At 37.4% G+C, this 25,955-nt stretch overlaps 1 protein-coding gene across 5 annotated transcripts in view; it reads left to right on the top strand.

Moving 5' to 3' along the window:
- Positions 1–25,696, top strand: part of WASF1 (WASP family member 1) — an 89,777-nt gene extending 64,081 nt beyond the window's left edge. For 4 of the 5 annotated variants that reach the window (XM_032101470.1, XM_032101467.1, XM_032101471.1 and 1 more), the window contains exons 3-9: positions 7,689–7,823; positions 16,919–17,072; positions 17,771–17,888; positions 18,753–18,925; positions 20,944–21,123; positions 22,466–23,103; positions 24,786–25,696. In XM_032101470.1, coding sequence (XP_031957361.1) covers positions 7,689–7,823; positions 16,919–17,072; positions 17,771–17,888; positions 18,753–18,925; positions 20,944–21,123; positions 22,466–23,103; positions 24,786–24,943 — 1,556 coding nt within the window. In that variant the 3' untranslated portion in view covers positions 24,944–25,696. The remainder of the gene's footprint in view (positions 1–7,688; positions 7,824–16,918; positions 17,073–17,770; positions 17,889–18,752; positions 18,926–20,943; positions 21,124–22,465; positions 23,104–24,785) is intronic. The other variant, XM_032101469.1, reaches the window with a different exon arrangement.
- The last annotated feature ends 259 nt before the right edge of the window (positions 25,697–25,955 follow it).

Here is a 25,955-nt window from a genome sequence, read left to right as displayed (position 1 = left end):
TCCCTATACGTTGGTGTAAGTCAGGCCATAACATTCTCGCATACATGAAACACAACTGATAGCATTGTGCAGCTGTGCCATTGTTAGAAGGCGAATAAATAGCTGTCTTGTGTGAATGTAGCCTCCTGATTTTATTCACAGCTACTGACCAATCTTGTTTTTCCTTTTATTCAGCTGTTCTGGACACAGAATCTCGGTACGACATAACAAACCTAACTGATGGGGTTTGTTCTCAGCCCTGGTCTCTGACACCTCCATCTAGGGAGGAGAACATTTCTTCTTTTGAGTATGTGCCTTTAATAAATATTTGTATTGCAGGCATTCAGACTAGACCTTTTATTCAATCATAACAAGATGCTTTTTTTCTTTTACCTCTGCATAACCAAAGAGAATGCTGCCTAATTCTGCTAAGCTGGAGTCCCTTTTATGTTAGTGGAAACAATTTTCACTTAACATTGAACCTTTTGTTGCCTTTTCCCTGTTTCTAGCTTTTCTATGTACTGTATCTATTTTTACCATGTTCCTCTAATTCTTTCTTTTCCTTGCCCCTTATTTGTTAGTTTTCAGGAATGAAAGCCTGACTTTGGAGCAAATTATTTCTCCCCCTTATTTTTTCTTCTCAGACATGCTTAGCTTTTCTTTCTTATTTTTTGCTTACCATGCCCTCCCCGAGAGGGTTCATCTTGTGAGAAACACTTTTCTCTCATCTTGTGAGAAACACTTTTTCAGCTCAGGAAAATCTTCAGTTTGTCTTGGCTTAAGTAATTCAGTAAGTGCGAAATGTTTCTCCAGAAATACTTACCAGTGAGGTGTCAGCACTGCAACTAATCTTTAGAACCAGGCCTCTTGAGCTCAAAGATCAGCCCCTCTCTTCACCCTGTGTGGACAACATCTTCAGCACATGGTAAGGTTCCTGCATGCTGCATGGTTGGAAGTAAGTCTCTGCAGATGTGCAGCTAGAGCTTCAGTCAGTATTCCAGAAACAGGAGAACCCCTGTGGCACATCCTGCACTGCCCATCCTCCTTCTCAGTGTGTTCAAGAGGACATTCAGTATTTGTTGTGAATTTTCTTCATTAGTCACTCCTCTTAATTTATTATTACTACAATTGCCAGCGAACACAAGAGAAAGTGTTCTTGTGCATATGGAGGAAGCAAACTGATGGACTTGAAAACTAAAGGCTAACTCAGCTTGAGAGAACCCCATCCTCTCAAAATCTTCCGTCTGATTTCTTGATGTTGTCTTTGCAGCAGTGGCGATGTGACGCTGTTTTGTGTCCATCCGGAATGGTAATGAGAGGATGAGCAAGGGGTCAGTAAAGTTTCATTGGAAGCAATTATGTGTTAGCAGAAAAAAGTCCCACCTGCCATTAATTCCTTGCCTACATAAAGCAGTGAATTGAGGTTGTGTTAGAAGTAAAAGGAAGAGCAAGACTTCCCTTTGAAATGATCATTAGCACTGCTACTTTCAACATAAAGTTCAGCTCCCAGCAGTCTCTTTCACAGATTTCTGAATACATGGTGGTAATCTCAGCTAGTTTACTTGACAGTGTCCTCAGTGGGAGGTAACAATGATATCTCAGACTTCCATGGCTGAAGATTTTTGAAGGCTGACAACTTCTTTTTGGATGTCAACAAGAAGCGTCAGACCTGCTCTAGATAAGGTCTTTAACAAAGTTTGTTTGATACTTTTGATGCCCTGGTCAGGTTGTCTGATAAATGTCTGGTTCAGTTTTCCTGGCTGAAGGAATCAAGTTCTCTCTTCAGTACTCTGATACTCCTATTATAATCCTTAAGTCCTTGTGGACTGCCCTCACACTTTCATAATGAAAGTTCTTAATTAACATCAGTGCTATGTATTTAGTACATCATTTTTCAGAGCTTGCTTAGCCATAACCAATGAAGTTCCCAAGGATCTACCAAGGTTCTTATCTCCAAATTCAGTCTCCTAGCTTTTAGTCTGTTTCCTAGTCACTGAGCTGTGAGATTGAAATGATCCTGGTGAGAAATAAACCCAGACTTTCAAACTCAGATATATCTCTTTTTTTTCTAAAAATTAATTTATGTAGTGAAGATCTGAAGCTGAATCAACAGGCAATGGATATGTTAAATTATATGTCATAAATAATGGAGGAGGAAAAATGTATTAGTAGACTTAGTATATCTTTCTTGTTTTGTTTTATAAAGGAACCTTGGTTATGTATTTTTAGTGGCTTATGTAGTAACTAATTATCCTGAGAGAATATTTTCTAATAAATACACTATATTGTGTAGAAAGGAACTATTCAGTAGTGGATAATGTAATCTTGCATAGTGTAAGTATATTGGGAAGGGATTGTGCAGTGGGACATGACAGGTTTTACAGCTGCTCTTGTTCTGTGCCTTTATTTTTTAGAAAATGCAGTGGACAAAAATACTGTATAGTGTGTGAACAGGAATGAAATAATAGAAATCAAGGAATGATAGTGTATACGTGGGTCATAGACTGAATTCTAAGCTTATTCTTTCAGATGTTTTATCAATTTCTACATTTTTTTTTTAAATTGCCAAACTCATATTTTTAAACTAATATTATTTTGGGGTTTGTGTAGTTCAATATATCAACATATTTACTATTTTAATATCAAATAGTATTTATTAATATTAATTTTAGTGACATAACCCTTCACTATACTATGCACTTAATAATGTCACCACATATTTAATGTGTATTTTTGTAATTTAATTCAGTGATAAATGTGTTGGATTAGATTTTGGGTTTGTAAATGTTAAAACATGCTCACACACACCACTGAGCCCCAGGAGTCTGGCAGATTACTTAAGGCTAAATTAATTAAGATTAATACTTCTGGCAAGATTGAACAATTGTCTTATTTTGGTTGTGCTACTTGCTTCATCTTACATTGGCCTGAGTTTTACTAGTCATCCTCTTGAATTTCAAAAAATGATGCTGGTTTATGGCACTGAGCACTGTGTGTGGTCAATGTGTTTATCCAGGTAGCTACATCAAATTCAGACCATGTTTCACAAAGGCTGCCAGTGCCATAACTGATCTGCAGGATGCTGCTTCAGGTTGGGATGCAGTTGAGCAGTTTGGAACTCTTTAACAGTGCAGAAGGGTAGTAAAGAAGTGACTTCTTCCACAAGTCCTGGTTCAGGACTCATGTCCCACTCCTGGTCTGAGAGCCTGTAACTAAATCTGTTGGTAACTGATCTAGTGTTGCAAAATGATTAATTTAAATGGCCTTTCCTTAGGGTTTGCCAACAGATACAGCATTGAGAATGCTGGAGTTCAGGTGGGTTTAAGGACTGGAGTTTTGAGGGGACTGCTAATGTATGCCCTGATCCCTAGTGTGGTTGTAAGAATTTGTACAACACAATATGAAATCTTTGAAGACATCTCTTTGTCACACTTTATTTAATTAGCCTGAAATACTGTCCAGAACCTGATGTGGTGGTCGTGGTTGACTTCATCTGATACACACCCAGTTCCCCAGAACAAGACAAAAAACCCCGATTTCTTTTACCTTAGTATGTCTTCATTTTAGTCAGTTGGATTGTTAGCAGTTACTCATTTGTGGATAGAAGCCAGGGAGGCTGGATAAATGCTTAAGAAATTATGGAGGGAGATTAGGAGATAAAACAAATTAGAAGGAACATTTAGTGAAAGCAAAGCACTGTAAAATATACAAAAAGTACTGATCAGTATTTTATGACATTTTATAAACCATTGTACACTTATTGCCATGGTAATGAATGGAAATGGAGTGGATAATAAATGTTTTGGTGGTTTTAGTTTTAAAAAAATGAGGAAGGCAGTAAGCAGTATAATTTTTATTCTATTTTCAATTAGTAGCTCCTAGCTACGGTTTTGTTTTCAGCTCGTAGGTCTGTTTTAAAAGTCAGAAAAATAATTGTTCAAAATGCCATCATAGTACCTGTATGTTATTGGGGGGAGGAAGGACAGAACATTGTTTCCAAGACATTTTATTTGTCTGTCACAAAAAAGGATACTGACTGACACCAGAGAGAGCTGCATTCCTGTATCCCTTTCTAACTGAAGGTTTAATTGTGATCAGAGCCCTTTGATACACAAGGAAAAGTTATGAAAAGAATAAGAAGGTGAATAATGAATTCCTTAATTAAAACTAAATAATAATGTATCTTCTTATTTAAATTTTTTTTAAGTGCTCTGTGAATAAAAATAAATGCCAAGCAGGTTTTTCAAATACAGTAAAATAAGCTTTTCACAGACATTGAATTAATTTAATTGCAGTAGTCTGTATTGTTATTTAATTTAGTAGGCAAACAAGACCACTGATCTTTCTGATCTGGTATTACGTATCCAACTGTGAGCAGGATCCTAAGGTGTTAATACTTTAATGGTCATAGTGAACTGTAATTCTCTTTATTGTACTGCGTGAAACAAGAGTAGAGCTTTTCAGCAGGCCCATAATATTGTAAATTTTCTGAAGTGTTAATGGTACTTTGGAATATTTGGATAATTTGGATAATTTTGCATTCTTACTCTTCTGACATATTACCTATAAATTATGTGGAATGAGATCAGCTTTGTTTATTAATGTGTTCTATTCTCACACTTTCTTTCACTTATTTGAGTTTGTGACACTTCGTTCAGTATTATCACCTGTGATTGTGTCCTTTGTAATCCGTTCAAAATTGAAGATACATTCCTATAGAATACACACAGAGATGGCAACTTGAATACCGGATTACGTGTGTTATGTACTTATTTATGCATTCACATACAGTATTCTTTGGAATGGTAGTTGTACCTTTCACAAAAAGCAAACATTTTGCTTTGCTAGAGGGAAGCATTTGGTTAAATATACCTCTGGCTAAATAAAGAGACCACCAACAGACAGGTAGGTGGAGACATTATGGTTGGCATACCACTTCAAAGACAACAGGTTGTTTTTAATGTATTTCCCATTTGAGGATTAATGTTCATGAGCATGGGCAAATTATTCCTCGCTGTATGTTTGTGGTTGTATGCAACATAATGAAAAGATTTCCAAGACAGATTATTTGCAATTGGAGCTCATTAATGAGGTAGATGAATTGTAAGCCTGATGAAATGATACAGATAAAAATTTAGCCTTAAAATACACCTATAAAAGGGAAGTTACTGGATTTTGAAGCCCTGCCTGTATATTAATTTTTTATTCTATACATGAAAATTTGTATTTTATTTTAATTTTAGTTTGTATGTCTCTGAATATTATGTGAGTTATCTAATGAAAATTAATATTTGTGAATATATTATCTGAAATACATTACGTTTTTAGTATCTGTGTATTTAAACTTTAACAATCTTGTTCTTAGTGGATCACATTTTTAAGTAATTTCTTTTGCTTCAGGTACGTGTTAAAGAACATAAACTTTTCAGAGTTTCAAGACATATATTAGGTCTTAGGTGAGTTGCCAGCTGAGAAGACTTTTACTAGCTTTCCACCTATATTTTTCTGTGGACTTGTGCTACAAGACAAAGGTTCTTTGAATGGGAGTGCCTTTGATCTGCTTCTCACTGGGGCTATTAGCAGTTGCTCCAAGAATGAGAGCAAGACAGCGTGTAGGATATTCCTACTAACCTCCCTGCTTCCAGCCCTTTTCAGCCTGGAAGCCTCTCCAGCTAGCTGAGGTTTGTCTGTATTTCCTAATGCTCAGTGTGTTTCTTTTTCATGACTTTGTATCATTGGCAAACTTTATTGTCATTTTTTTCAAGTAATTTACACATATCTTAAATAGCATGGATCCCAGCATAGAAATGTAGTAAAACTCACCTTTCTCGACTGTGAAGACTGGTGATTTACTCCTATGTCCTGTTTTCTACCTTTTGAGGAATTGTTTACCTGTGCCATTTCTTTTGTATGCCCCATCTGTTAAGTTTTCCCCAAACCGTTTGATTAAGGACTTTCTAAACTCTCTTGGAAATCTCAGTACATCATAGCTCTCTATCCATGTGCTTCTAAACCATTCAGAGATTTCACTTTACAAAAGCTGTGTTGCCTCTTCTGTCACGAGTCATCCAGATGTCTGCTAATTCAGTTCTTCATAATGACCTATACCAATTTGTATGGATGTCAGGCTTATGGGTCTGTAGCTCTCAAGATGTTCCATGAAAAAATTTTTGAACCTTACTGTAGTGTGTTTCAGTGTGTGTAAGGAGATTTACAATTGTTCCTAATATTTGCTGATCATTTTGTTGATTTAGTTTTGTAATTTTTATATAGTTCCTTCAGTTTCTTTGAGCCTCCCACAGTGAGTTCTCGCATCAGGGTCTCTCCAGTTCCCTTCACTGAACACCAGTAGAAAGTGTTAAATTAGCTTGTCCACAGGGGTCTTGTCTTCTCTGTATTCCTTTATATTTTCATTGCCAGTCAGCTCTGCAGACTCCCTGGCAGGCTTTCTTATTCCTCATGTCTTTGAAGGAATATTTATTGTTAGTTTGCTAGTTGTTCCTCTTCTGTTTTCTTATTCTGCACATTTCTTCTGATTTCCTCTTATATTCCATTGTTTATAGTCATGCTGCTTTTCTATTGCAGTTACCTAAGTCTTAATAAATGGTATGTGCTGGCCTTGTGCGTACTACACAGCATCTTTAAGTAGTTTCCACAGTACCTGCAGGGATTTAATTTTTGTTCTTTTGATGTGTTTATATAAAAATGTCCTCGTTTTTATGTATACTTCCAGATGTACTGCTCACCAAAGGCAGAATTTCCACAGCTATCCTTTCCTTTTATACCTGTCACAACTTGAGTGCAAAGCAGGTAGTTAGAAATTTATGAGATTTATACTTCCAAAACCAACGTAAGAGCACAAACAGTACATGAATTACATATGCACAGGATCATTGAAGGTTTTGAAAGCTATCACATTGTATTTCAGAAGTGTGGCTACACATTTTGCTGGGTAGTCTGGTGGGGTTTTTTCAGTGACATTGGCAGACTACTCAAATGGAGTTTTGAGAGCATTAGAAGCAGTATGTGGAGTACTCTGTAGAAGAAAAACTCATTACTGATCCTTTTCTCATAATATTTGAATGCCCTGCTCTTTTGTGCAAAACGTATGATGTACACTGATGAGAACAAAGGAGTTTTGTTGGTTGGTTGGGGGTTTTTTACTTCAGTGTAAACAGGTCAGTTACTAGAATTTTGATCCTTCGAAGAAGAATTTATTATTTTAGTGTGTATTTTTGAATAGGCTTGTTCTAATTCACCTTGATGTGAATATCTGATCTTCCTTTTTTGTAAAGTCCTCTGTACAGCAGGAGTGGAAGCTATGCTTCATTTTGAGAAAAGTGTTGAGGTAAATTTAAAGATAAGTTACCGCTCAGACAGGAGCAGCTTCAGATGCTGGAAGTTGTCCTTTTAGACATATCCAAGAAACTGTGCAGTCTAGTTCCATGCGTATCAGCATAGTGAAATAATTTTATAGCAGCTGAATATCTGTCCTGTAATGTATTAAATAATTTAATTTCTGATAAATTAAGTTGCATATTAAGTATTTAACTTCAACTTGCTTTTCTTAAGGATTCTTAACGGACTCAGTAAGTATAGGTTGTTACGAGTGGTACTCACGCATCTTAGAATTACTTAATTAAAATAGTAAGAAATAATTTGCCTGTTTTGTGGTATGCTTGAATTTTATTTTTTTTCCCATGTTTCAGGTAAATATGCTGAAGATATATTTGGTGAACTTTTCAATGAAGCACACAGTTTCTCATTTAGAGTCAACTCCTTACAAGAACGTGTAGATCGCTTATCTGTCAGTGTTACACAACTCGATCCAAAGGAAGAGGAATGTAAGTTACCTCCTGCATGGAGGATTTCTTATTTTGTCACTCAGACAGCATTGACAGGTGAAATGGAAATAATACTTTAATAGTTTAAATCATATTTATAAGAACACAGAGCAAAGCATCATACGAAAGGTCCATTTCTATTTCTGCTACAGGTTTCTTTTGTAGCCTTGAGCAGCTTTCTGAACTCAGCGTTTTCATGGTTACTGAATGATACTCTTACTAATGAATTTACTTAAAAATGGCTACAGGAGTATCTGTCACTTCCATAGTGTTATGTATTAGGAATATTAATAATACTATGTAATGTTATGTGAACGCTTGGAGATAAGTCTATACACCTTTTTAAACCTTTCTACTAATTCTCATGGAATGTAAACATTTGTTCAAGTAGGATTTTTGCATTTAACTTGTACCATCTTACTTTCTGTATGATGTTATAGTTGTATAGCTTCATTTGTTGATGCTGTATAACCTCTTGGATTCTTCCTAAATAGCTTTAAGTATTATAAATATTGGTTAGCACTGAGAAAACAAGTACTCTCAAAAGTCACCAGCTCATGCCCATAAGACAAAATCTGTATGGAATTTTAAAAGGTGCCTAGGCTTTGTGATGAGTACAGAAACATTGACCACCTAATGTGTAAATGCCATGAAGCTCTTTTGCTTTCCTCAATATCTGTTGGTTGCAGGTGGAACTGTGAAAAATCTTGTAACCCCAAACATTTTAGGGTGTTCTAAACTATGTGCTTAAGACCTAGAAAGTAGAGCAACATCCCATCATGAAAAATAACTTCAGATTGCTTGTGGTATCCAATTTTAAACTATAGAAGGCTGTTTCAGTTCTGAATGTCTAGATATAATAATTGTGTATTATTACATTGTGGGACCGTAATTGTGTACACAGAAAAAATGAAGTGTCAAACCAGGAGCGTGGTCTTCAGGCTGTCTTTGGTTATAGATGTCAAAATTTCACTAGTAGCAAATTTAAGCTAAGGGAAGTTTTGATTCTGTATTTCGCGTGATATTAATTTTAGAACAGGTTTTGAAAGACAGCTGTTCACAGCTAGTAGCAGATTTTCCACAAAATCATGACTTGCCTAGGGGAATTCTTACATTAATGGGATTTTCCAAGTCTCTTGATAACTGAGCATAAATCACACCCATACACCACTTTTTCCAGTTGTTGTGGTTTAACCTGGCAGGCAGTTAAACACTACTCATCCCCTTGCTTACCCCTGCTCCACAGTGGGAGGAGGGAGATAATTGGGGGGGGGGGGGGGGGGGAAGGTAAAATATGTGGGTTGAGATAAAGACAGTTTAATAGGACAGAAAAGGAAGGGAAAACATCAATCATATTAGAATATACAGAACAAGTGACGCACAATGCAGTTGCTCACCACCTGCTGACTGATGCCCAGCCAGTTCCTGAGCAGCAGCCCATCCCCCAGACACCTTTTCCCCTGGGTTTATATACTGAGCATGACACCATATGGTGTGGAAAGTCTCTTTGGCCAGTTTGGGTCACCTGTCCTGGCTGTGTCTCTTCCCAGGTTCTTGTGCCCCTCCCTCCCTCCCCATCCTGCTCGCTGATAAGGTGGGGTTAGAAGCTGAGAGTCCTTGACCACTGCTCAGCAACAACTAAAACATCAGTGTGTTATCAGTATTATTCTCATCCTGAATCCCAAACGCAGCACTATACCAGATACTAGGAAAAAATGAAATCTCTCCCTGCCCAAACCAGGGCATTTTTCCTATGATTGGATAATGATAAAAAGTCCTTTTCATGTACCATAATAAATTGTCAGCAGTTGTAATCTTGTAAGAACTGTAACACTCCACTGTTAATGGCATTTCCTCATTTACTCTTGACAGCCTAGTTTTGGTTTAAATCAGAGGGACATATATGTTGATACTTCATATCTAGTATGTTAATCATTCACATTTCCAGAAAATGGAGAGACCATTTTAAGCCATTGAGTTAAAGCATCCAGGGATGTTACAGGATAGCAAGATGGAAAATTGTATTATCCTGTGTAAAAGGCCTTTGACAAGTTTGGCTCTGGGTTTCAGGACCAAAAATCCGTAAGTCTTTGATATTAGAGAATTGCTAGAAGTATTTTTAAGTAGTGTGTAGTCCCCAATGCACCATACCAACACATTTTCACAGAACTGTGCATGCTGTAGTGTTTGCTAAACTGTATAGCTAAAGAAAGGTACAGACACTGCAGTTAAAAGAAACAGGGCTGGAAATAGGTCTACCCAATGAAGTCCAGCATGGCTCAGTGTGGCTCGAACCTGGTCCCCTGAATTTGTGTCTCACACCATAGAATAGCAGTGGCTGCTAGTACTTCAGAGGAACACGTGCAGTCCTCAGTGTCAGGAGCTGTTAAATGACTGCTTTTTTTAACCTAAGAATATCCAGTCCCTGAGCTGTACCCAGTGCTCCTTATTCACAAGCGTCTGCCTGGAATGAGTCACCACATGAGGACAAAGGAGATGGGAAGACATTTGATATTACTTAAAAGTTAAGGGTTGGGAAACTTTTTTCCTTCAGTATACTGTTTTGGGCTTGACTTTAGAAATTGATCACAAATAGTTTAGTCCTAGTGTGGACTAGAAATGCTGAAGGATGTTAATGCATGAAGGGGAGGGCAGGGGAGAATATTTGAATTTATCTTTTTTAACCCTCTATTCAAGAATTAAGCAACTTTCAGTACTTCTACTCAGCTAACAGCATGAGTAAAATGGGATGTACTTGTGAAATGAGTCTCATCTGCTCTTTGCCAGGAGGCAGTAATAGAAGATTTAATGGGTTCCTTTGGGCCCATGCTATTACACAAGAGAAAGAAATTAAGATTCATTTAAAGCTAAGTGGCATGAATGAAAACAGCCCAAGTCAGCTTCACTAAACAAGATGCAGATACTTGACAAGATGTTTCTGATAGAGTCAGAGTAATGAAATTGTTTGAACAGTCTGTGTGTTTTCTCATTTTGAATTATTACAGTATCTCTGTGAAAGAATAAAGCCAAGGTTAAGATTGTATCTTTAAGAGCCATAATCCTTGTGCACAATTTTTCTGTCATAGAAGAGTTGCTATGAACTTGGTTTGGTTTGAATTATTACACATTTTCAAATTCTTGATTTCTCAGTGTTATTAATTTCATATTTTAATAGATTAAAAAAAATACTTTATTCTTTTCATATGCATGTGGGTTTTTCCCCTCAGAAGATACCCAACTTGTATGCAGACAAAAAGAAATCCTCTGCTTTCCATCAGTAAACTCAACTTTATTTCAATTGTATGGGAAACAAGCCCATACGTATCCAAGAGTAATAATACCTGGGGTCCTTTTAGGACTGAGAAAACACATTCTTGCTATAATGCTGAACTAAGGTTGACAGCATCACTAGCCCTGCAATATAAGGTGTCCTCATAGGTGAGAAAATAAATCCTGAGTATAGTTTCTCTGCAACCATTTTTACCTTCAGTATTTACTTTATAGGTAACATTACTAACTGTCCATATATATGCAAATTGTATAAGTAAAATAATATTTTTCTTAATTGATCACATTTTTGTGAATTTAACTGTGCCTTTTAAGTGTGAAGTACTGCTAAAGTGAATAATGTCATACTTACAGAAATCTGACAGTTTTGAAAAGAATATTCATTTTAGCACTTATGTGGTTCTTTTTTGAAATGCTGATACATGGTACAGCGCTGATGTACACTGTCATGAGGTATTGGAAAATAGTTTTGTATCACTCAGAAATAAATAACATCAGGGCAGAATGAAAATTCATAAACTCAAAGTTTATCAGAATATTTTGGTATTAATTTAGTGGATCTTTCAATGTGTGCTGCCTAATTATATTTAAATCTCAAACCAGAGAGGATCTCAAAGGCAGTGCATCAAATTCTTGATTTCTATAGCATATCTGTTACAACAAACAACTTAAATAAACCTAATGACAGAAGTGCTGTGGGTGAGCAGCCTGGCACACTTCAGGAAAGGAATCAAACAGTGTTGTGGATTTGTTTCAGTGGACTTCTGGCTTTGAATACATGTGCTTATTGTTTTTCTAAACATTCTGTAAATATTGCCCTGTCATTAAAACAATAGTAGTTCAGAAGTTTGGCTGAACTAATGCCAAAAAGAGATTTGATGTTTTGCTGTGGGGAAAAAAAGGTGGCATTTGGTGGGGAGAAATGTAAAAATCATAACAGATAATTGTGGTCTGTATACTTCTGAAAATGGGAAACTTGGTCAACTTTAAAGTCTGGATAGTCAGCCCCTTGTGAGACTTAGAAGGAAGGGGTAGTAAATCCCAGTTTAAGGGGCCACTCGCTGTCTCTAGCCTCTGAAGAGGATTTTCCTGAGTATAAAAGTGTATAAATGTAATCAAAATTAAGAACAGAGAGCACGTGAAAATTGAGTTATGGTCTCCGCATGTACTATGTTAAGCAGTGAATAACTCTTTTGTCATTTCATTCTTTAGAAATTTTACCTTCAAAGGCAAATAAAGGCTGTTAAATTATATAGTAGGTCACTTTTTCTTGCACATTTCTACTTAAAGAAAGTTGGATTTGAGTGCGTCTCCCTCTCAAGATTCTGAGCAGGTAGGCTGGGCTCCAACTGCTCTCCAGGTTTCTTCTCCAATTTTCTTAGGCCCTTGATTAAATTTATGGGTTATTTAGTAAGTAAATCAGTTTTAAATTAGTGTGTCCAAGGCTTAATAGTTCCATGGCAAGACCATGATATTGCATATTTTCTGTATAAAAAGAGAGATCTGGACAAAATACCGTTTTCTAAACAATGTGGTGGTTTTGTTGAGACTCACCAGCAGATTCAGTGCTTGGTGCCCTTGGGTAATTCACATCTTAATGGGGCTTCCTGGTTCTACACGCTTCATTTAAAGCAGCTTCTGAGTCCTCTTAAAATGATTGCTCTAACATTTCCATCTTCTTTTTGTTTACCCATAGTAGTTAAGCTACATACATTTCAAAGAGTTCTTGAGCTTTCAGAAAATTTCTATTTCTTGTGTGGGGGACAAGCCCAAAAGAGAGTAATATCTGATCTACAGAAGTAATCTCTCTCCTTAGCAACTATCAAACCCACAGTCAGAGTATGCTGATGGCTGAGAAACCTAATGTGTGTGCATTCTGGTAATTGTTTAAGTGGATAATCATTACAAATATAAATAAGGTAGAAATCAGACTTTAAAATTGCAGTGTCTTGAGGAACTGAGTCACACAAATCTTTACCTTAAGAGAATTTTCAACAGCACGACTCCCTACCAGTTAATTACCTTTAATGGGAAATTTACGACTAAGTTATTTATTCGTGAGTGTCGTTCTTTCCTCTCTGCACTTTTCAAATTGCTGGGTGAGATTTTGAACAGGAAAAGGGAATTGTGGGCAACTGAGGCCATTGATTTGTATAAAATTTCTCCATGTCATTTAGTTCTACAGGAGGTCACAGTTGTGGCATTCAAGAGTTTCCAGTCTTGAAAGTTGTCAGGATGAAATTCTGCAGAAAGTGTTAAGAGAGTGAGCTTTTGAAAGGAATATATGTGGTGTATTTATTTACTGTCTTTAGGAGAATGGTATTTTTTGGCCTAGAACTTAATCATAAATTGTATATTTGAATGAGTGTGAAAGAATAAAAATAAATCTAATAACTTTTTTCTCTTCTGATGAAGTACAATGTAGTATTTAATGTATTTGAAAAGTTAAAAGTAGCTACTTTCTGTCAGTACACTGGTGTGCTCTATACCTGACTTTTAATACAAATTGGGGATTGCAGTTTAATGAGACACTTGCCAAGAGATAAAACATTGTTTAGTATGCAGATTACAGATGTGCTTTTATTTAATTTGTACTTCACCTCAAAAGAAACACAGTTATTGTATCTCATCAGGGGCAATTTAAATACCCTTCTCCCCCCCCCCCCCCAGTTTGTTGTTGATTACAAGTAAAAATGGACTGACACCTCTTTTTCAAAACCAAATGTACGAAAGGTTGGCTGTTTAGCTTTCTGACAGACAATTTTTACTTCTGTGGAAAATACTGTTGTGTGCAGAGGGTTAGATTGGCTAATATAATACATCTTTTCATACAATCCAAGCAACAGACACAATAAAGACAAACAGGCATTTGTTTAGGTTGTTGAACAAATCTTCAAATTAACTTGTGAATATCTCAACATTTAAGGAAATTATTTAAGACCCCATTTTTTGTTAATTGCAGTGAACACAAGTGGTGTAGTTGGTGGACTTTCAGAAAAATATATCTATATAAAATTTAGGATCTTGGGCTATACAAAACGTTCTGGTGTTAGTTAGGAATTAAGCAACTGAAAGCATAAATTTAACAGCATCAAGTCAAATGCCTGCAGCTGTTTCAACTCCTCCTTCAGCCGCTCGTCTCTTCTCACACCTGAATTCATACATCCAGTTTGTCTGACCTGTCCCCTTGCTGTGCCAGTTTGTCAATCAGCCAAAGCCAAGTGGCTGGGACCAGCCAGGTTTTCACGTGTTCCCCCCACTGAGGCTGTAAACCACGCAGGGCTTTTGTCTCTTGGCCAGCTGGCAAGCTGAACAAGTGGCTTTGTAAGCCAAGCCGTGCACAGCCCAGGATTACGCTGGCTGTGTGATGTGGGATTTACCTGATCCTCTGTGTAGGCGAGTTATATCCATGGCATGGTTCTCTGTATTTTGTGTGCCACATCCCTTCGTTTCCTGAGTCCTAATGTTGTTGTTTGGAATAATGGTGTGCTTTTCAGGGAGTGCCTCTTACTGGATATCAGCATAGGAAATGCTGCTTGAAATTCTACAGTGTATGTTTTTCCATGAAGACCTCTGCTGTGTATCTCAGGTTTAGAGAGAAAACAATTACACTTATTGCTGGGGATTGATTGATTGATTTTCCTCAGGTGTGTTATCCCCCTATATATGTGTACAAAAAGTGGAGTTTTAAGCAAGAAAAGGGAAGTTATGAATTAGACTGGCTGTGTTTGCTCATTGAAGAAATGGAATGCTAGTAAGTTTATAGAACAGTGTCAATAATATGGTGTCACATACTCTGTGAGCATTTTAATATTAAACCAAAGTACTGTATTTATTTATTAGAATAAATTGACTTAGTTCATTGTCTTCAGAATGTACACAGGTTCAAAGAGAAGTATACTGAGTTTTACTTTTGTTGGAAATGTCTCAAATAAATGACAGACAGAAATCTTGCAGGATTGCCAAGCAACTCTGAACATTGGGTGTTATTTGTATAACCAACAATCCAAAGGAAAAGCAGCTGAAGTATAAAAAGATCTAAGACTTAAGTTTTTAGATGAGGTAAACCTCAGTTATTCTAACTGAACTTTTGCCAGCTGTACTTCATGACAGGTACAAAATATATAGGGTTATTTATGACTGCAAAAATACCTACAGAAATTGAGACTTCTAGCTGACATTCAGACATTATAATACTTCATTCACATACTTAAAAAGGCTTCTGAGGAGCTAATTAAAGGTATTAAAAAGAATAAAAGACACTGTGATGAATTAGAACCTAAGGGTAAAAAGAAGGAAACTTCTCCAGGAGAACACAACCTTGCCAAGTGTAATAAACTTCAAAAGCCAAGCTGAAAATCAAATAAATCCCATCTTTAGCCTCACAAAGGATGTTGCCAATATGCTTAGGTAAGAAGACAGAACATTCCAGGAACTGCAAGCCTTCTGGAAAAAATCCCGCCTTCCACCCCTTTGTGATCACACAGTAGAAATCCAGCTTGGTGTATGTACATGTGTATGTGTACACTTGTACGTGTTACAGGAACCCAAGTGAAAATACAGTTTTCAGCTTAAACAGGTTTTTCTTTAAATTGTTGCCAAAGGCCCTAGTGATAGGGGGACACGAGTAGAGTTGTCCTCTCATCTTGCATAAAGGGGCATTACTATCAACCTGTTTCTATAAAATAAACGTAATTATTTATAGATAAAATGCATGTGCTGAGAATACTCTCTTTGCTACTATGTCTGAAGACTGGTTTCAGTATTGTTTGTGATTTTAGGAAAAGAGCCCAAACTAACGAAAAAATTTGCTGCTTTATCTAATGGAAGTCTAATGCTGGTTGCAGAGATAGCCTTGAGAGACACCTGGACTTCACAGGTGCAGTAACTGAAGATCAGGGAGGGAGAGAAATATGAGACTAAATAAGTATACTGTTTCCAGAATTAAAAGTGCAAAGCTTATCAGTTGTGGTCACTTTTCCATTAATCTTTATCTAAATTTTAATGAAATAGAAAAAACTCTTTGGAAATCGAGAAAGATATGGAGGCTTTACCAGGAGTGGGTAAAAATAGTTGAAATCACTGTTTAATGTGTTGTGTTCATGTAGTATTGTTTTCCTTTGGATCTTACATAAAGGTAATTGATTATTCCTAACTACTGTGCTTAAAAGTCAAGGTGGCTCTAAATTAGACAGAGAAGGCTCATGTTGATTAAACAGATTAAAAAGCATTTGACTAGTTTCATGTGTTGGAACATAGAATCACCTCCCATCCAAGCCCATTGATCTCAGTAGCATAAGCTTAAGCGATTTGCTGGTTTGGCATGTCAGTGGGCCTTCAGTGGAACTGCTGCCTACATGCAAGGAATGCAAAGTTTGGCTTGCTCATGCCATAAAGGTAAAATCTATACCTCAAGACAGAGAGTAGATTTTAGTAGCAAAAGGATTGTGTAGTGGAGCTGGTAGATGTTATTAGGTACTTCTGAACTACTGAATGATATTTTACAGCTACAGTAAGCAACTTGTTGAACTACTTAGGACAGACAGAGTTCTGATATCTATCTAGGTGAGAAAAATTTCCTGTGAAGCTAAATAGAGGATAATGTGCTAGAACATTACAGACATGATTTTCACATAGTCTGACAATATCTTGCCGTGGCAATAGTGCTAGATGAATCTGTATTTGCTGTAGAATGCCTAAGATGCAAGCAGTGGTGCTTTATATTTTAACCAACATTAGGTAATTCCAGATTAATCCAAATAAAATTTATTTGGTGAGGTTTTTAAAATGGCAATATTCCCTTTCAGTGTCACTGCAGGACATTACAATGAGAAAAGCTTTCCGGAGTTCCACAATTCAAGACCAACAGCTGTTTGACCGCAAAACTCTGCCAATTCCTTTGCAAGAAACTTATGACATTTGTGAACAGCCTCCTCCACTTAACATTCTCACCCCTTACAGGTTAGTAAAATAAAATTAATCAAGAACAATTTCTAGCTTATTTTATGTAATAGAGAGGATATATCCAGGCACCTTGCTCACGTTGAGTAGCTCTTGAATATTTAAGGAGCCAGACTAGAAAGCTGTGAAGGTGCTGGAGGAATAAAAGCAGCAGAAGACATTATAAGCATTAAAACTTTACTCCATTGTACTGAAATTTTAACTCCGTGTAAAATGGTAGGAAAAAGTAATTTTTATTATCTGTATTTATTAAACCATATAATGTACTTGAATGTGAAGAAATTAAACAGGTAAGTGTGTAGAAAGAAGGATCTTCAATGGAAATGAATTGAAATGTTTGCTGTCCCAGAGTCAGTTTGAATCAGTAGCTGAACATGAGCAGCCACACAAATTTGCTCAATGTTTTAACAGCAAGATTGGAGTTATTGGAGTGGGAGTTCTCTGATTTATGACACTCCTTTTTTTGTCTGGAGCTTGTGTTAAAGTTATCTTTCTAAAATTAGGACCTTGAATGCCAGGAAAGACAGTAAAAACTGATGATGCAGGAGGTCAATGATCATCTCTTTTATGTTCCTCAGTAAAACATTTCAGAGTCTGAGATACCCTGTGTTCCTTAATATGCCCTTCCTTTGTCTTAATGTTTGGATTCATGTCTTGTCAAATAAATAGTATGCCCTGTTTGTGTCACTGTATTTCAGGGATGATGGAAAAGAGGGTTTGAAGTTCTATACCAATCCTTCATACTTCTTTGATCTGTGGAAGGAAAAAATGTTGCAGGACACCGAGGACAAAAGAAAAGAAAAGAGGAAGCAGAAGGTACATATGTTAACTCTATATAGCTTCTCCTTGTTTTTTCCTAGAAAGGGTTTGCAAATATGCTACTTTAATAGCAATCCAAACTTGACAGAGTCATCTTTATTCAACTAAAACTACTTGTATTCATTCAGTTCCATCACTTTAATAGCAATCCAAACTTGACAGAGTCATCTTTATTCAACTAAAACTACTTGTATTCATTCAGTTCCATCAACTTTAACAATTAAATAATAATAATAGTAGTAGTTAAATGATATAGAAGGACCTAAAGCTTTCATGCTGTCTTAATGTAACCGACATCAGATTTGCCAAAATTTTTGAGTATTCTAGCAATGACTTGGAAAGGAGGAATACAGCAGGAATAAAGAATTTAACTTGAACACTTATTTGTAAGACAAAATTTTGACAATCTTACAGGTGGAAAAGCTTGAACGACATTCTAATAGATATAGTTAAACTAGAAAGAAATTAATAGGAATATAAAACTTTGCTTGTATGTTCTTAAAATTAAACAAGCACTTTTGCAAAAGGTAATGCTTTTTTTGTTTGACCATTATTCTGTATATTTCATACATAGTAGAGAGAGTAAATATGAGTGTCAGATTCATAATTTGATTTCAGACTTAGAATAAAAAGCTACTTAAACAGCTACTTTTCTCTGTACTATTCAGCTACTTATCCACTAGACTTAAGTTTCTGGCTCTTACAAGTCTTTCTGGTTTACATATTATGTTTAGCCTGAAAGTAAATTTTTCTTGCATTTGAAATGGGATTGTTTTTCATAATTTTGTGGCTGATGTTTACATGCAACTAATTAAAATCACTGTCTCAGCTGTCAGTTTTGTTTGCACAACTCTCCTATAGCAGAAAAATCTAGATCGCCCTCATGAACCAGAGAAAGTGCCAAGGGCGCCTCATGACAGACGGAGAGAGTGGCAGAAGTTAGCCCAAGGTCCAGAGCTCGCAGAAGATGATGCTAACCTCTTACATAAGCACATTGAAGTTGCTAATGGTCCAGCTTCACATTTTGAATCAAGGTTCCTTTATGTTTTTTCTATCCTTTATTGAGTGTATTTGTACTGCGTAGTGAACACGCATGAGAAATGGTCGATGACAAGAGGCTACTGCTCCCCTTGAAATGCACTGGAAATCACTGATTTAGCTTAATCAAAACTCAGTTTTAAAATACTTAGTGTGTCCTTGAAGGAGTAGTTACTATGTTGCTATTTTTAAGGGTAGCATGTATCCTCATTGTATCCTTACTGTATCCTTAAGGATGTTGTTGTCCTCTACAGCTTGATGAAGGTGTAGTGTCACTGCTGCAAGCTCCCACCCAAGTGTGCCACTACATTCCAGTCCTGACCTACAAAATCCCTATTATTCCAGCCTCTTGATTTTTCTTAAGCAAACACTGCCAAGACTATATGATGTGTGTGATGTGAATGAACGTCCACTTGGAACTCAGATGAGAATGCTGAGCTTCTCTTTACTCTTGAACAAATCCCTGATTTGATTGACATTTCTGGTTATAGCCTATTACAAAATCCAACCTGTTGAATTCTCATTTCACAGCACGTGTTTGCTGGTGGCTAAAAGTAGCATTTCACACGGTAAAGACCTGCTGTGCTTATGCTTCTGGTCTTTGTGCAAGATCAAGTGCATTTAACCAGCCAAGAAACATCTGATAGCAAAGAGGGCTGACAAGTAATGTTAGGACATTTGGGGGTATATTTTTGGTTTGTGGGTTTTAGGTGTTTTGTTTTGTTGGGGTTTTTTTTAATTAAAAAGCATTCATTGTCTTTCCAAAAAATAGTTAATTTTTTCCCCCTGTCTTTGTGTGGTCAAAAACACACCATAAGAGAGTATTTTGTTTAGCTTTGTAAGGCCTTCAAACAAGCTCAGTAGTGATGGTGAGTAATTATAACAGCTGTAGGAGAGAGTGTTTGCTGCCTGAAAAATAGAAAAACCTGCTTATGGAAAACTTAGCTCAATTCAGAATGTGAAAATGCTCTCAGTGCATTTCACTCAGTGGGGTACAAGTTAAGTTATGGTGATTAGCATTTTTCTAGGAACAGCTTTGTAGTACCTCTGTAAACTGCTGTATCAAGTCATTGGCAGAAACATCTGCTTTCCTGCTGTCCTTTTGTTGTGTTGTACGTTGGGTTCCGCTTTAGACGTGCTTGTTGCAGGTATCCTTTTATATCCAGGACCCTGGCCTAAACCTTGATTATCTCAGTACTAGTAATGCAATTATTAGTAATGCTGAAGCGCTTGGGAGCACTGCATGTGCAGAGCACATTGTTCAGATACAGAACAGCACCATGCTTTGGAATAAACAAAGATTTTCACCCCTGACAAATTTAATAGGTTTAGATACTACAGTGGTGGCAGTATGTGGAAATGTAGTGTTGCTTTACTTGTTGGGAAGTGTTCTACAAACACTTTTGCTCTGAATTTAATACAGTTTTTTAAAAATAAAAATCTGTATTGAATAGTTAATTAAAATTTACTAACTGATCAGGTCCTTGAGGTGTGTCTAAAGTTGTCATGAACAAGTAAGTTGAATCATCTTTATTTAGTGCTACTACTCAATAATAGATATTTATTGGGTCCTGTGTCTGTCTATTAAAGTAGCAAGTTCTCTGTATATATTGGAATAAAGATCCTCTGACAGAAATTCAGCTAAATTATTCAGTTGTAAATTCTACCATTCTAACATCGATGGATGTTTCATGAATGATATAAAAGAGTAGTTCTGATTTTATTGCTGTGTTTACTTAACTCAAAATAATGTGACTAATAAACACTAAGGTCACACACATACTGTAGAAACTATCAGATATACCTGTCAAAATCAAACCCTTGAGCTGCTAGAAGTAATAACAGGGAAAGTGGGATAAATTACTGAAAAGCCACACTGTTTAATATGCAGCACTAGTGAAGAGAAGATACTTGTATTCAGAAGTCAGACTGAAGCATAGAACAGTAGCTGAGGGCACTAATACTTACTCCTACTAAAGGCGAAGTTGGATCTTTTCTCCCTGTTTTTCTACAGATCTCAAGCATACGTGGACCACATCGATGGATCGTATTCCCTCTCTGCATTACCCTATAGCCAGATGTCTGAGCTCCTGAACAGAGCCGAGGAGCGCGTGCTGGTCAGGCCCCATGAGCCGCCGCCGCCGCCTCCGATGCACGGAGCCGCCGAAGTGAAACCTGTGCCTCCCTGTGTTAGGTACGAGCCAGAAAAGCCACGTGCAGATCTGTTGGGGTGGTTTGCTACCACCCCACCAATAGCTGTTAGCATTATTTCCATGCTGCCCAGGCAGTACAGGCATCCCAGGGGCTGTGGCAGCCTAAAGCCCCAGCGTGCCTGCAGGAACAGGGCTGCCAGGAACTGGTCAGGAAGGTCGGCATCTAAATCCCGTAGAGTGCTCTGGTGGAGACCCACCTCACCTTGCCATTAATACTGCAATCATGCTGCCTTCTGAGTTAAATGGCAAGACAAATAACTGTATGGAAAATGTTTCTCTGAAATATGTTGGAATTTCAGGATGTAGCTTTGGAGTTTTGGAAATTAGTACAACTGAGCTGTGTTTCAGCCCACATGAAAGGAAGAATTTATCACAGTAAGACAGTTGTCAAAACTACGTATTCATCGCATTTGCTAAATTGCAAGTGCTTCCCTCTCCCAAATGTTTTTATTTTCTATTTCTTTGTACGTTTTCAGCAGTGGATACATACATAGAATGTTTTCTAGAGGTGAAAATTTTGTTGTCACTCCCCTATTTTTTTATACCAAAAGTCTTCCTTTATGGTTTGGTATATACAACTTAGAGTAGAGGACAGTTAATTCGGATGGGGTTGTTACATCAGCAAGATGTTAGTCTCTCGAAAAGAGTGATTTTTTTACTGCTTAGGGGATCATACGCAAAAATGCCTAACTCTTTAGATTAATTTTCCACAACAGCTAAAGAAATCCTCTAGTGGTCTTTCAGGAAAACAAGTTTACTCTTCTCTCTTATTTTCTTCAATTCACCTATTCATTGCCCTATAATGAGTATCTAGCATATAACTACACCTCTCTGTACATAGTATTGATGACCTTTGATATTAGTCTCACTCATTTTGTCATCACAACTGAAATACGTGTTTCAAATTAACTTGCCCTCATTGTTTGCATTGTTTTGTTTTGGTTTTAAAGTTCTGTGAATCAAAGCAGCTAATCAACTGCTAGTTCCCTTACTTCAGAAAAATAATTTGGATTTACTTAGGGACAACAGGGAAGAATTATACTAGTATAGGAAGCCTTTGATAAAGATGCAGGTACATTGTATAAGAACATAAATTTGGTTAGTAGCTGAATTTGAGCAGAAAAATTGGAAACCTGATCCATGCTCCATACTGAAAATTAGATTTCCTTGTTTATGAGGTGTGAACAAACACCCTGAAATCATCATAGTACATAATGATTTTAATGCCCAGGTTTCAATGTTCTTAAGTTGCAGAAGTGAATCTATTACTATTTTTTCCACTCTCTAGCTCTAATAACTTTGTTCTGTTATTGGATATTGCAGTTCTACTCCTGGCTTGGTAGAAAATCGTCCTCAGTCACCAGCAACAGGCAGAACACCAGTGTTTGTGAGCCCCACTCCTCCTCCACCACCACCACCACCTCTTCCGTCTGCTTTGTCGACTTCATCATTAAGAGCTGCAATGACTTCCACTCCTCCACCCCCAGTCCCACCCCCACCACCCCCTCCCACAGCTGCTCTGCAGGCCCCAGCTGTGCCTCCTCCACCAGCTCCTCTCCAGATAGCTCCTGGAGTTCTTCATCCAGCTCCACCTCCAGTTGCTCCTCCCCTAGCACAACCCTCTCCCCCTGTCACTAGAGCCGCCCAGGTGTGCGAAGCTGTACCTGTTCACCCAGTTCCTCCACAAGCTGAAGTACAGGGACTTCCTCCACCACCCCCACCTCCTCCCCTGCCACCTCCTGGCATTCGACCCTCCTCCCCTGTCACAGTTGCAAACCTTTCTCACCCTGCTCCTGTTCTGCACCCTCCTCCCACAACCATTGTCCCCGGCCCTCATGCACCCATAATGCCTCCATCTCCACCATCCCAAGTGATTCCTGCTCCGGAGCCCAAACGCCATCCTTCAACTCTTCCTGTCATCAGTGATGCTAGAAGCGTTCTGCTGGAAGCAATACGGAAAGGTAACATTGGCTATTAAGCAGCAAAAAGAATAATCTCAGAAACCTGCTAAACACACGTGACCTTTGAGAGAGGGAATATTTCACATGTGTAAGAAGTTAGAGGAACGCATCTTAAGTCTGCTTCTGTTTTCTATCCTCTACAGTGTATGCATTGCCAAGTAGACAGGTTTTTTTCAATTTGTAATTGCACTTATCAGGTGTTTAGTTTGGATGGCAAAACTGGTTCTCTGTGGAAGTTAGATTACAGAAGATAGTACATGTGTTTGTAGATGATCTGTGGAGATTATCTTTCCACTTCTATTTACCTGCAAATGTAGCTATTTCTGATAATCTACAGATTGTGTAGAAAACAAAAACATTGGTTTTCACAGACTATTAGATAAAAGCAAAACAGATCAATTGGCATTGGTATTTTGATCATCTCTCACTGTATTACAACAAGATATAAGTGACGTCCAGAAATCATTGCTGAAGACTTCAAGCTGTAAAGTACCTGATCTGGGCACATCTCAGCGCAGTAGTGGAGCACCCTTTGCATTGCAAGGTGCCCATGGCAGAGTGCAAGGGAAGGGCAGAGCTGCAGGACAGTGTTCTCCTGATGATCTCACAAGGAGCTGTGTGCAAGCTGTACCTTTCAGCTTATTGTGCCCATGGCCAGGAAAATCCCCCCTGCGCTGTGCACGCTGCTGTTTGACGGTGGGGTATCTTTCAGTAGTGAAGCTCTCTCAAATGTTTCAAGTCCTACGTTCTTCTACTCTTCCCCTGCACAGCAGCACAGCACAGAATTTGTATGGTACTGTAATATCAGCAGATAGGCTATAGCAATAATTCAAAATATTTTTGCACATCTACGTGCACATGAATTGATAACATCATTGAGTCTAAAGAAATGTTGACAAGAGTTGAGTACAAGAGAGGTGCATGAACATGCATAGAGAATGTCAGCACAAATAAGGAAGTAGAGCCTGCTGGTATAATCTAGGTGATTGCTGAAAACACTTTTGACCAAGTCATGCCCAAGAAACAAAGGCTCGAGTTACCACAGCTTAAACTCTACCTAAGGTCCTGTGCTTGGGTTGCCTGTCAGCTGACAGCGAAGAATATTAAGTACAAGATGTAGGTCATTCTTAGTCTGTGTTGGTCTGGGATACCGTGAGTATAAAACCAAAATATATAATCTCTGTCATGTTTTTAACTAAGTTGCTGGATTTAACTTTTTCATACCTTTGGTATGTGTTATTTCTCCTTTGTATTTGATCTCCAAGTAATACTTTATCCCAAACCAGATCATTATGTGATAAAAAACAGGGTTACAAGAGGTCCTGTCTTGTTAGGATACTCAAATAGCTATAAACTTCCATTAAAATCATGAATAGCGAGTATGGAAAATGTCTGGAAATGCAAATAGCAAAATGGCTTTTAATCACTCATGGTGGTACTAAAAATGTATTTTTAATGGGAAATTAGAACCAGGATGTTACAGTAGAAGGACTCATGATCTAGTCTGCCACTGCAGTTCTGACATTCCTCTCTTTAAAAACTTGACAAAAAGATTTCTACCTGAGCAGGACAGCATCCTCTGTCTTCACTTTTGCTTGCGAAGCATTTCGTGAATCGTGGGCTAGATACATTTACAGTGGGGAAGGAGGAGAGTGACGTGTTTGTGGTCTGATGTTCTCCAGGTATTCAGCTCCGCAAAGTTGAAGAGCAGCGGGAACAAGAAGCTAAACACGAGCGCATTGAGAATGATGTTGCCACTATCCTGTCCCGTCGCATTGCTGTGGAATACAGTGATTCAGAAGATGATTCAGAATTTGATGAAGTAGATTGGCTAGAGTAAAATTATTACATTGCTGTACACTGCAAAATCGAATGCTAATGTCCATTGTGGTGCTTGTTCTTTGAAAGTTTGATGGTCATTTCTAGTGTTTTTTGTATTCTTTTCTTAACATAATTAATCCATGTTTTTCTACTTTTCAGTTTACAAAGAGCTCCTAGTGCATCTTCAAAACTAAATGTTTTACAGTGGCTTTTCTTACACATCTCTTTTGAAAGAACATACTTTGTTCCAATAGACCACTAAGTATTAAGCATGGGCAGCTGTTGGTAGAGTAGCAGTTTCAATTTTTTGGCATATCTTAACTGTGCACTTTGTGAATTTTAAGTTGATGAAGGCAACTGAGATTGACATTCCAAGGGCAGCTGTATGTACTAATGAGCCTTATTCTACTTCTGATAGTGTTTTAAAACATTAAACCTAGCTGTCAAAATATCACTGCCTCGATTACACCTGTACACTAAAAGTACATATAGTTAGCAGCACTGAACACACTGAAAAGCAAATGGATCTTCGGGGGGGTTATTATTGTTTTATTGTTGTTTTTAAATAATTATGGCCTTATTTGAATGTTTAGAGATTCCCCTTCCCTTCTTCCCTCCCAGGTACATATTGTGTGGTACTATTTTTGCCTGCATAATAGAAGTTTAAAGTTTTTTTTTTTCCTTGTGAAATCTTTTGACTTAAACATGCTGTGTAACTTATGTAACTGTTAAAATAACAGTTTGATTTAATAAATGGTTCATTTTAAGTGTTCCTGGGTGTTGCTTTTTCAATGAAGCCTGCTTTTCACTGGTATATCTGAGAGATCCTTGGATTTCAAGTATTTAATCTGTGGTAAATATTCTGTACCTGATCTAACGAGAAACTATCATTAAATGATATCTATATGCATATCTACTGAGAAAAAAAAAACAGCTGAAATCTTATCGTGACCTTAGTTTAAAAAAAAATACAAACACAGAATTGGGAGCTTGTGGCTAATTGGCTTTAGGGTTGTTTTGTTTTTTTTAAA

This window comes from Corvus moneduloides, chromosome 3 (genome assembly GCF_009650955.1).
Source record: "Corvus moneduloides isolate bCorMon1 chromosome 3, bCorMon1.pri, whole genome shotgun sequence".
Lineage (NCBI taxonomy): Eukaryota > Metazoa > Chordata > Aves > Passeriformes > Corvidae > Corvus > Corvus moneduloides.
The sequence above is the reverse complement of the archived record's forward strand: the minus strand, read 5'-3'. Positions and strand labels throughout refer to the sequence as shown.